This window comes from Solea solea, chromosome 13, assembly GCF_958295425.1.
Source record: "Solea solea chromosome 13, fSolSol10.1, whole genome shotgun sequence".
Taxonomy (NCBI): Eukaryota; Metazoa; Chordata; class Actinopteri; order Pleuronectiformes; family Soleidae; genus Solea; species Solea solea.
This window is the reverse complement of record NC_081146.1, coordinates 8,376,566-8,388,647: the sequence shown is the minus strand read 5'-3', so window position 1 is coordinate 8,388,647 and position 12,082 is coordinate 8,376,566. Positions and strand designations below refer to the sequence as shown.

Below are 12,082 nucleotides of genomic sequence, written 5' to 3'. Positions count from 1 at the left end.
CGATGTGAGCACTGTTTAGCACTATTTAGTTTCCGAGGTTGTAGCTCAGGTTGTAAGGATAATTCCTCAGATCAAATATCATTTCAAAGGCCTTTATTTGATATTACACAACCAAAACAAATGAACTAACAAAGGCAATTCAAAGCTCTATTCTATCCAAGGCCGCTTCTAGGCAAGTATATATGACCCAATTAAGTCTTTTGAAAAACATAAACATAAACTACAACGTTTTATTGCACAACATCCTTTTGTAGGATTTTATGTGTGTGTTTGGGACTCTCTACAGCAAACTGTGCAAATCTCATCAAATTCATGCATATATATATATATAGACACATATATGTGTATACATGCACTCAGAGTAAAAGTTTCTTAGGTACTTTCTTAACAAGGATGGGGTTCTTTCTTGTGTCGTGCAAAAAGGACAAGGGGACACAAATTGTTTTTAATTAAAGGCAACACTTTACACATTACATTGCTGACACAATCAAATATGTAAACACATAATGTATCAGTCAACATGGGTAAAAGGACTTTAATTAGCGCCAATTCACCTGTCCTTATCATTCATTCACCTGTCCTCATCATTCATTCACCTGTCCTTATCATTCATTCACCTGTCCTCATCATTCATTCTCCTGTCCTCATCATTCATTCACCTGTCCATATCATTCATTCTCCTGTCCTCATCATTCATTCACCTGTCCTTATCATTCATTCACCTGTCCTCATCATTCATTCACCTGTCCTTATCATTCATTCACCTGTCCTTATCATTCATTCACCTGTCCTCTTCATTCACCAGTTTCCGGTGCATGATTTATTCTATCTATTTATTTATTTTAATTCAGGCCAACCATTTTTTTACTCAGTAACGGATGTGATTTAAAATGTAGCAAAATGCAGAACTTCCAAAAAAAACATAATTATGTAAAACTTAAATTACAAATTTTAATTTGTACAATACAAATAACTTTAAAAAGTACACAAAAAACCTACTCCTTTACAGTAACGTGAGTAAATTTATTCCCATCAAATCATGGTAAACATTGAGTTCAAACATTACACACCTCACAGTAGCTGTTGAACAATTTGTACATTTATTGCACTTGCTAAAATTGTGTATGCCATATCTAACTATAGAAAGAAGCAGGAATATGTCACCTTAACAAGAAATTAGAATGCAAAACAAATGAAAATAAAAGGGGAAATGTGGGCTGAAGTGACTCTCACATGTGGATTGTGGTCAGTAAGAGTGGAAACATCCCATATCAGCAGATTACAGTAACTAAACTGTGCTCACAATGAACTCTTCAGTGTGTCTCTAATTAATCATGTGAGTGATGTGACAAACAGTTTGCACTGTAATACCCACAGGACACTGGGCTTCTCATTAACTCCACATCACACTCATTAAGACGAGACATTATGTTCTCCCTCGTTATGTGTGACAACAGTCAATCAAACAAAGCTATATCCACTGACAAACATAAACAGTTCAAACATGTGATGCACAAAGATGACACGTGTGCGGCGCCACGACTGACGAGTGGGTTTCACTCCACGTCACTGCCTTCTTTCATTTTTGACACAAGAGTTGTGTGAAGGTTTGGGTTGGTGAAGTAATCTGAAAAAAGATCAGACACAGGTTTAGAAACAGGTCCTGACAAGGTCAGTGTAGTCCTCATGGAGACCAAAACCTCGTCCTAATGAGGCAAAATTTCCAATTATGGTTTGGAATAACGATTTGTTTAGACTGTTCAAACCAGTGACACAAACGTGTGTGTGTGTGTGTGTGTGTGTGTGTGTGTGTGAGAGACTCACCTGCAGCAAACTCACGGATGTCAGTGGGCCTTTGAAGAAGCACTTTTCTACAAGAAGACAACAAAGCAAATAGCAATGAGTGAATACATTATTAGGTGATCAACTGCACATATTCTGACATAAAATATGACTCTATAGAGACAAAGTTCACAATAATAACTGTCCCTTTACTCTCTGTACACTGAAACTCTGTGAAGTCGAAGTGACAGTCACAAAGAACAGCATCAGTGTGTTGGAGAAGCCTATACAGCTTTCAGTTAGCATCAAAACAAAAAAAAACAACATTTATAAATCAAAAAGACTTGACTATTGCTGCTCATTTCTCCACTAGAACCAGGAAGAGAGAGCATATTAGTCCAGTCTTAGCTGCACCTACACTGGCTCTCTGTAACATTAGAGTTGTCTTTAAGCTCCTCCTCCTCCTTGTATACAAAGCACTAGCATGGGCTAGAACCTCTTGTTAGTTATGTACTGCAAAGAACACTGTGATCGTCCACTACTGGTTTATTGGACAGTCGAAAACAGTCGAAAGAAAATGACTACGCTCTTTGGAATACACTACCCTTTGATATCAGGGAAGACAGCTCCCTAGATAGTTATTAAGATAACTTAAAACTTGTCTATTTACTCTCGCCTTCAACTAGCTCCTTTTTATTCCACCCTGTGTTGTTTTTTTTTTGCATTATTGAAGTTTATTTTAAAGTTTAAACAGGGTTTTAACCTCTTGACTCAATACTCTTCCTTTCCATTCCACCATGTGTGTATTTGATTTTTAAATTTTATTTCCCTATCATTGTGAAGCACTTTGAGCTGCAATCCTTGTATGGAAGTTGTTATACAAATAACGTTTATTATTGCAGATCCATTGAACAGTGCCTGTGTTCTTAAATGGTTACTGCAACCATAACTCCTGCTCTTTATTTGTCCATTTACTTGCACCTTTATATTTCGTTTGTTTGTTTTGTAACTGTTATCTCCGTGTTTTTATTAACTATGACGTGTGCTGCTGCTATTCTTGGCCAGGTCACCCTTGTGAAAGAGGTCTTGATCTCAATGGGTCTTTTATCAGATAAATTAAAGGTTAAGTTTAAAAAAATACAATTGATATTATTATTGTAAAAGCCTGTGGGGTGCTGACTCGGCTCCTGATATAAAAAAATAAAAAGCTCATTTTGGGGGAATGAAAGGGTAAAAACAACAATTAATATATTTATGTGATTGTACACTTGTGAAATAAATATACAAGTACCTATAGTTTCTTACAAAAAAATGAAAATAATTTCCCCTAAATGTTACACACTGAGCTTTTAAATAGTCCTTAAGTCCTTCAGTGCACCTATAAAGGCGGGTTGAAAAAACACAACAGCATAGTCACGACCTTTTAATAAACAAAGTAGTGTTTATTTTGTGTAGATTTTAAGTGTTACACACACTTAATGTTGTCACATTCTGCTTTTTTTATTTTCTTTTTTTTTTAAAACAAAAGAATCCAAGTGATTCACTCTCATACTATGACATTTTCTAGTTTGATAAAAGTGTTGAATCTAAGTTTTTATTGCAGAGAAAAGCAGGATTCACGGATAAACATGCAAATCTAGAGGTTGGTGTTGGTGCTTTCACTCTGTGGGATTTGTTTGAGTTTATTCTGTATTCAAATCAAAAGTAAATGTCGCGTGAAGGACTCCAGTGCATTTGTTTAGGTGTTAAGTGAACTCACCTGACAAAGTCTCCTACCATCACATCCACCTCTGGATGCGACATCAAATATGACTCATTGGCGATTCTCGTCTTGATCTGGAATCAAAGGAATCGAAGGAAACACATGAAACTAAACTTTTAGACTAAACACAACTTACACAGCGTCGTAAAACGACTCCAGCTGCGGTAAAGTTACTGTACCTTGAAGTGTCGCAGCGTCTGCTGCTGCTCACGACTCAGAGCGCTCACGTCCAGTTGGTTCGCGCCGTCTTTTCCTGCCATTATTACCCACAAATGTTTCACTGAACACGGCTGTGAACACCGAGGGGTCACCTGCCGCTGACACCGTGTTTTCGAACGCTTGGCAGCAACCGTTTCTATAGCAACAAGCACAGGCGAGTCACAGCCACTTCCACTAGAGGGCAGCAGACACCAGGGTTTCCCCTGTTTTTTTTTATGACCAAATTCACATTTTGGAAAAATAATGAAATAGTAAGTTTGCGCACAAAATGTCCAACTATTTCTTTTAGTGTTTGCCGTTTCTGTAACATGAACAACATTATTTTTGAATGGGTAAACCAGCAATTTTCAAACAATGAATCACATTTTGTGCATGTTTTCTCTTTAAATATAAACACATATACAGTACTTAACGATTCAGTTTTTATAAAACCGGAAAATTGAAAATGAATGGATAACAATAATACTACATTTCGGTTAAAGAGCTTCTACAAACTGGTGTATTAATCATTACACTTGTTTTGATAATTACCAATGCTAGAGCCGCTGTGGCTTTGAGTGGTGGTCTAATACATTTGTTAAGCTGAATGTTATTTTTGCATATTCATTTTGAAAAATCTATTACTAGTTTTTATTATTTTTTACCTGAGTTTTGCAGGATACTCCAGGTCACCTCATAGATACAACAACAGTACAGCACGCAAAACAAGGAGAGTAAAACAATATACAATGGTAGGGTAATAAAAATTAAACATAGTGAAGAATATTTGCAAACGTAGGACAGAGTGTGAGTGATATAACTCATGACATAAGTGTATACGAGGCAGGCAGACGGCAGAACTTCACAGCTGCATCCAAGTGTCATTGTTTATCAACACATTTTCAGTAAGAACGCACAGGAGACAGAACAGTTCAGACAAAATACATCAACAAGAGAGTCTTTTCAGAGGTATTTTAGGTGTGAGATAGATAGACAGTGTTTCATACATTTATATACATTTACTGCAATTCAAGATATACATTTAGTAAAAAGGCTGCAGGATATCCTGAAAATTCCAGTCTCTGGGAATGATGAGATAGAGTTAGAGAAAGCAGATTTTTCAAGTTGTCCCTGAGTTGGTTTCCAATAGTTCACGTGGAACCATAAGGACTCTAAGTACAGTTTCTCTTCTCAACCAAGACAGTTGTTCTGAAGTGAAAGAAAACCAACAATAATCCAACCATACAAAGACAAAATGTTCTTGCATGTTTTTGACCCTTTTTTGTGTCATTACTCCCTCAGGATCCAGAAATAACCTGTGTTGCTGAAATGCATAGCTCCTGTTCTCTCCTCTATTTCGTCTTCTTCTTCTTCTTCCTCATTTTCTTCTTCCCCTTCTTCTGCTTCTGTAGGCGGGGGTTCTTTGTGACACGGTGGGGTAAAAGTCACCAGGGCCCGTCCCTCTGGTGCAGATTGGGTGGAAGCTGCAGGTTGAGGCGAGTCAGCAGACTGGACGATGGCACTCAAACAGCAGAGTTTATGTATGAGTCTGTCTTTGTGTCTGAAATTCAAACAAAGAATTCACTGGGGGCGTAAATTCAAGATGGTGGAAACGTCACAAAATGGTGCACCGTCTCGCTACCTGAACATGTAGACAGCCAAAAGGACTGACAAGAGAAGAAATGAACCACACATCCACAGGACGTGGTGCGACACCTCCACTCCACTAATGACGTGTCCAGGAACTGTTAGGACAAGACAACAATGTCCATACAAGTATATGTGAGTGTGCGTGAGGGAGAGAATGAGAGAGTTAAGTGTACTGAGCCGTGTTTCCTGTAGTTTGTTTCATTATTATGCCTCGATTATTATTACTGATATGGTTTCCTGTTAAAGCCCAGTGGGGCAGAGGGGTTTCTCTTCTATCATTTCCCTCCCTCTCTCTCTCTCTCTCTCTCTCCCTCTCTCTCTCTCTCTCACGCACTCACATAGACACAGAAAAATGATATTTTACTGTGTGCCAGCTTTCATACCATCAGACACGTCGTCTTCTGTTGCAGACCCTTCCTCCATGGATTCTGGGAACTGTGGGTTGGAGACAGTGTCACAGCAAACCATGTGAGTTTACACAGGAGAATGAAGGAGAGCGTGAGAGCATGGATGATTGTCCTAATAACGGACACATTGATTGACACTTCAAACGCTCACCATTGTGGTCATCAGCTCGTCACTGATCTTTGGAGCTGAGGAAATAAACATACACGCAGATATGGTTATCATTGCCAGGAAAAGAAGTCAGTGATCATGTAAAGTATCATGAAAAGTTAAAGGGGAATCCTGGTATTTTTCGATCTGGGCCCGACGTTTATAAATGTGGGTGTGTATGTAAATAGTACTCATAATTGGTCCAGGAGATCTGCAACAGGCTGCAGTGTAATATTATCCTCTCAGCGAGGACAGCGAGAGTGAAAAGTGAGCGGATTTTACGAGCATCAGCGAACGCATCACAGCCGAGCAGAAATATCGCTGCGAGTCACAGAGGAGACGAGAGAGATGTGCTGCTCTGACAGCACAGTGGCGCAGTGTCCCCACCAGTCTTCAACCAAACCTACCCCGGCTAAATTTTTGGTTCCCAGAATGTACCATTACCTTTTGGTTGCAGGAACGTTCCCTGAAGGTTTCCCCCCCTATAGGTTTTCCTGTGCTTGATATGGAAAGTTTTCCTAACGTTCCCCTAACATTAGTTTTTGGTTGCATGTTTGGTTCACAGAACAAAGTTCCCAGTTACATTGTCAGAACCTTTAGAGAAGGTTCTCTAAAGGTCCCCCTACTTTTCCATGCCCTTGCTTACAATAACAATCTGAGCTATTTATTGGAGGAGGAGGAGTCACATTCACCAGTAGATTAATGTTTCGGCTACTAGAGGCTTTCTTTATTGTTTGTTTAACAAACAAACGATTTCTGTCTTCTATCAAAGTTCAGAGGGTCACTGGCTGCTTTGTTAGGAGAACAGAGAGATGACACAAATGAGATGAGGAGAGAACTATAAACGAGCTCTCACTTCACTCCCAACATACGCGAGGCCACGTGTCACTTTCTTTTTAGATGTAATAAACACTTCCGACATTTGTTCAACAGAGGAAGTCAATTCAAAGAGGAGAGGAAGGACGACTGGAAGAGGTAAAAGTCTGTATGTACTTGCACAACTTCTTCGGGAAACCCATTCACACAGAGAGGAAACAGGAGCCCTGCTCCCTCAGGTTGTCATGGCAACTTTTGTCTGTGTCAAGTGACGGTCCAGGTGGATAATGAATTACTGGATTACTTGTTGAAAAAGTTGAAGGATTTACAGGTCCACTCCATTTTTGCCACTTCCATGATCATAATACTAGGTGGGTATGTTTTCTTGTCAATGGCTGCTCAACAAAAAGTATTATGTAACATCATTTGTGTGCTGCATCTTTCATCTGAAAACAGACTCTGTCAAGCAATACTATCAGACCTGACTGAGGGAGCACTTGTGTGCATACAGCAGCAGTGCAGTGGTGGGCGGGGGCAAGAAAGCATTTATCCGGACAAACTGTAAAATTCACTTCTGGCACTTTTGTGCGTCTTCAGTCATACAGTGAGCTGTTTGCGGCCATCTTGTCGTACTAGTGCAATGTCACTGTCGCCTCGGTTTGCTTTGACATAAAACAAATGACGTCCTGTGTGCAGTGTCTCTGGGTGATATGAGACACTGCTATACAGAGAAACATGGAGCTGATTCATTAGACGTTGATTTCAATTTGTTTATATTTAAAAATGATGCTTTAAGTGGCTTGATTTGAAATCTATTTTAATCCACGTGTGCATGCGTGTGTTTACCTGTCCAGCTGCTGGCACTGAGAGGTGAAGTCCAGTCACTCCACTGACCTTCATACTCTTCCTTAGTTCTGAGCCAGATCAGGTACTGAACACCAGGAATTGCATCGGTGATGGTGTGTGAATGCAGACGCTTAATCCTTTTCACCTGTATAAACAAGTGAAAAGTAAACACACGTGGATAATGTATGTACAGCACATGTGTTAAAGAAACGTATTTATTAACAGAACACACCTGGCCATCAGTAAATGGCGACTCGAGCAGCCTGTATTTGACCTCATAGATTAGATGATAAAATCTGTCCTGAAGCTTCCAGGAGGCCGGAAAATTCCAGGCGACCTTTATCCTCATCTCATGTCCTTCCTCCTGTGTGGCTGTCACATCTGACGGAGGGTCTGGCTTTACTGTGAGGGCGGGGAGGGGAAGAGTGAGCACAGCCTTTTTTACATCGCATCACAAATGCACAGTAACATCATGGACACACTCAAGTACCAATGTCCATCGGTGTGAAAGGCAGCAGGGGGCTGGCGACTTGGCCTGTGATACTGGAAACACACAGGTAGGCCATGTGCAGCACTCGCAGCTCGTCCTCGTTCTGGTCCAGAGCGCACCAAAAGCGAGAGCGCTGTCCTGAGTATGAGCACTGCGACTGATGGAACGTCTCTGACAGGCTGTAAGAGGGCGAAAGGACAGAGAGGAAAGTCCCTCACGATGACGAGTCATGATACAAAGACAGTTATCAGTCCCGAAACTTCCACCGATGTTTCAGAACCCTTCATCACTTTAACTTCATGCAAAGCTTACTTAAATGCACTGTATCACATACCTATACACTTAAATAGACACCTCTCACATTTCCTCTCCTTCAAATGCTAAATTTAAGCATTTCAGCCATTTTCTTTTAAAGGATAAAACATATGTTTAAGTTAATTTTCCAATAAAATCTGCCAATGCTTGAATTGTGTTATTCTAACAAGAAACGAGAGGACAGTAAAGGATTTAGAAGTAGAGCAAAATTACTTTTATTCATGTTTTACATATGAAGAAAAAGGATTCTGGCTTAGAAATGGCTCCCTTATGTGTTTATGTGTGTTTATTAAAAAGATTAACATTAACCTTCTGATTCTGTGAGAAACACATTTGCATATATTCCATTTATTTTTTTTTATTTTTTTTTAAATGTTAAAGTTATAAATGTTCCATTTATAACTTTAATGTTACAGTCAATACCGTTCATACCGTTGAAATGGTCAAAGTGATGGCGGCCCACGTGCCACATACGGCTCCCAATCAATTTCATGCGGCCCGCTACTTGATATCAAGTTATAATGAGTTATTTCTGTATGTTTTTTTTTTTTATTAATAGATTCATTTTGCATTATGTTAAATAATATAAACTACCTGTCACAGGGGATCATTACCTTTTCTTCAGTATGAGGTAAGAGCTCATCTGTTTGATCACAGGCAGCTGAGGCTTCCACTCACAGCGGATCTTACTGGTTGGTGTTTTCTTGTAGCAGGACAGAGTGGGCCGTTCAGGAGGGTCTGACAGATAAGACTATGTTAATTCACTCAGTCATTTGTTCGTCTTCAGGCTACAACTAAAACTTTTGTGTTAATGTTGCCGACTAAACAGTCAGTATTTCATTAAATAAGCACTCAGAGTGCAAACCTCCCTCAAGGCCACTCAGTGTCCCACAGTGTCAGCACACTCAACTAAACTACACAGTAACTCAAACCGTCATAAGCTATTATTACATTACATTTTTTCACAGCAATACTGACTTTTGTACTGAGTTATTATCCAAAATGCTGAAAACTTTGATTGATTGATTAAAAAATAAATGTCTTCCTTCTGCTGCAAACCACATCCCCAGAAAACTGAATCACAATGTAACCAGGTAATGTCTATCATTATTGCATAATAAACAACTTGTAGGTCTTTTTGTTTTTTTGGTTTCTGGTGTATTAACCGTTATAGAAACATGATATTAATAATTACCAGTGCTGTTAATTTAGGGCAGCTGTGGCATAAACCTTACATTAGACTGTGGCGTAATACATTTAAGCACGGTATGTTTTTAAAGGTTCAAAATAATCTATTTTCGAGACACGCGAGCACTGCATGTTTTATTGGAACTATTCCACACTGGTTTTTCCAATTCTGAACGTCCCTGTTTGCTTATATTGACTGTCCCTCATTTTAAACACCCTCTCCACTTTGCTTTGTACATGATTTGTATTGTTATCTACTTAATGACTTTATGTTGCAGTAAAATAAATGGCATTTGTGTTATTTGTGTTACATGACTCACCTGAAACTAACACCTTCAAGGAGAACTTCTCTCTGCCTTTGTGATGACAGGAGTATCTCCCAGTGTCTGTCACTCTCACTGCCGACAGAGACAGTGAAGCCCCTCTTCTCTCAAGTGTGATTTCACTCTGGTTTCTCACTCCCGTCTCCACTGTCTTCCCGTTCCACTTCCACTGAAGCTTTGATTTTATGCCTCTTGTTACTCTTGTTCTCCCTTCATCCAAATCTTGCTCCTCGTCCTCCTCATAATCCCCGTCTTCATCTACCTCCAAGTCATACTCGCTCTTCAGAAGTCTTCCTGCACTGGTTGGCTGGACCATGTGAGTGGTGGGAGAATCTGTGTGTGCCGTATCCGTGAATCTGAGACTCTTATTTTCTGCCTCAGGATTCGTGTGAAATCCTTCTTTTTCAGAGCTGTATGTGACTTGGTGATTGTTTATCGCGTTTCCAGCGTCTGTGGATGCAACTGAGGAACTCTCTTTCCCAGTGATGCTTGAGTTGTTATCAGTGTTGACCTTTACTCCGTCCACCATTACATGACCTTTGCAAGTGAGAACCAAGTTACTGCCCGGCGATAACACCAGCACACCAGCTGGGGGGTCTGCAAAAACACAAAAAACATCCTTCTGAAGTGTCTCTGCTTTCTCTCTGGGATTATACAAGCATGGCTGATTATAATCCTTGTTTCATGTGCAAGTTACGGTTGACAGGACACAGCACAGGAAAGATGCAACATTGCATAACCAAAATTACACACTGCTTCTGAACTTCCTCTTTTATCAAGTCTGTACTCTTTCTTTTTCTGTTCTGTATTTTAATGTCCTTGTATAAGCTTGTATTGCTTAAAATTGTCTGATGTTCCACTGATTGTCTATGTGCTCAGCTAGTTATGACTCTCCTGGTTTGTATCTAGAGCTTAAAATGAAATGAAAATCTTCATATAGTTCAAACACACTTTTCCCCCTCCTTTCTCCATGTTTCCCATCTACTTGTCATTTCCAACTGGAATCTATGAAACACAGCTATCGCAAACGGACTCGTTTTATGCTTAAAACAGATGAAAGAAGAAAAAAATTTTTATTTATTGCCTGACCCTGGTCAATTAAAGTGCACATTTTTCCAGTCAAAAGCAAAGGAGTTGACTTAAAGCGTAATATCCACTCCTGCAGTTTTATCCCAACAAATCAGTTATTTCTATTTCTTCTTCTTATTACATGACACATTGAAAACATACAGTATATGTTACAAAAAATACAATATAATAGTAACAATTTAGATTATTCAAAGACAGAAAACATCAAACTTCGACGTCTAAAATAAAAAAAAGATGTGAACCGAACCTAAATGAAAACTTCTCTCAGACTAAGCGGTTCTGTTGAATTATGTTGAATGAATGTATCTTCTCTTAAGTCCAGTCGAACATACAAATAAACAAACAAACATGAGTGGATGTTCTTACCTTTTCTGGGGCAGGTTCCGTCGAAAATGCTGTGGTCCTGTGCGACGACCACAACTGACAGTACAATGAGAAGTATCAGCATCTTTGCGCACCAATCTCCCTGTAACAATCTCCCATACGCGCGCGTTCCAGCGCGGAGACTTCTAATGCCAAACTTAAGTCCAACAACTTACAGTCATGCCACAGACTGTCCTCCACCGCCACACACGGACAGCTGGTTCCTCTATAGTTACTGAACTTTGCTGTTATTGTGAAATCCCAACTCTCCCTTTGCGCAGTTCAGCGCCGTTACTCAGAGGAAATCCTCCTCGGGGTCTAAACAAGCCCCACAGAGCTGAATATAGTCCTGCAATTATAAGATTATTTTTAATATGTCACACTCAGCAAGTGCCTATGCACCATGCTTTGTTTTAGTGTGTTGATCCTGAAAGAAAGTAGACATATTCCAATCATAGACTGTTATTCTTCTGTTAATAAGAATAAGAAAGGCTATTTAAAATGAGCTTTTTTTTTTTTTTTACTTTCAATTCAATTCAATTCAATTCAATTCAATTCAATTCAATTCAATTCATTCCAGTCAGAGTCACATAAACTATTTAAAATAACGGAATGGTCATTTTCAACAATACAAAAAAACACAATGTTTAATTAGTTAAAATGTGTTTTTTTAACTGGTTGAAAATTATCTTCTTTTTTTAATTT

At 39.2% G+C, this 12,082-nt stretch overlaps 2 protein-coding genes across 2 annotated transcripts; both read right to left on the bottom strand.

The window, feature by feature from the left end:
• Positions 1 to 1,007: 1,007 nt before the first annotated feature.
• LOC131472000 (RIIa domain-containing protein 1) lies at positions 1,008 to 3,911 on the bottom strand. The gene is made up of 4 exons (XM_058648893.1): positions 3,724 to 3,911; positions 3,542 to 3,618; positions 1,825 to 1,871; positions 1,008 to 1,627 (listed from the first exon to the last, which is right to left on the bottom strand). The coding sequence occupies exons 1-4, from the start codon at positions 3,802 to 3,804 to the stop codon at positions 1,557 to 1,559; spliced, it is 276 nt and encodes a 91-aa protein (XP_058504876.1). The 5' UTR covers positions 3,805 to 3,911; the 3' UTR covers positions 1,008 to 1,556.
• A 454-nt stretch (positions 3,912 to 4,365) lies between these two features.
• On the bottom strand, positions 4,366 to 11,616 carry il6r (interleukin 6 receptor). The gene is made up of 10 exons (XM_058648892.1): positions 11,381 to 11,616; positions 9,923 to 10,522; positions 9,029 to 9,152; positions 8,100 to 8,278; positions 7,842 to 8,011; positions 7,610 to 7,754; positions 5,951 to 5,985; positions 5,776 to 5,827; positions 5,385 to 5,487; positions 4,366 to 5,303 (listed from the first exon to the last, which is right to left on the bottom strand). Exons 1-10 carry the CDS (start codon positions 11,460 to 11,462, stop codon positions 5,033 to 5,035), a joined length of 1,761 nt encoding a protein of 586 aa, XP_058504875.1. The 5' UTR covers positions 11,463 to 11,616; the 3' UTR covers positions 4,366 to 5,032.
• Between the last annotated feature and the right edge of the window lie 466 nt (positions 11,617 to 12,082).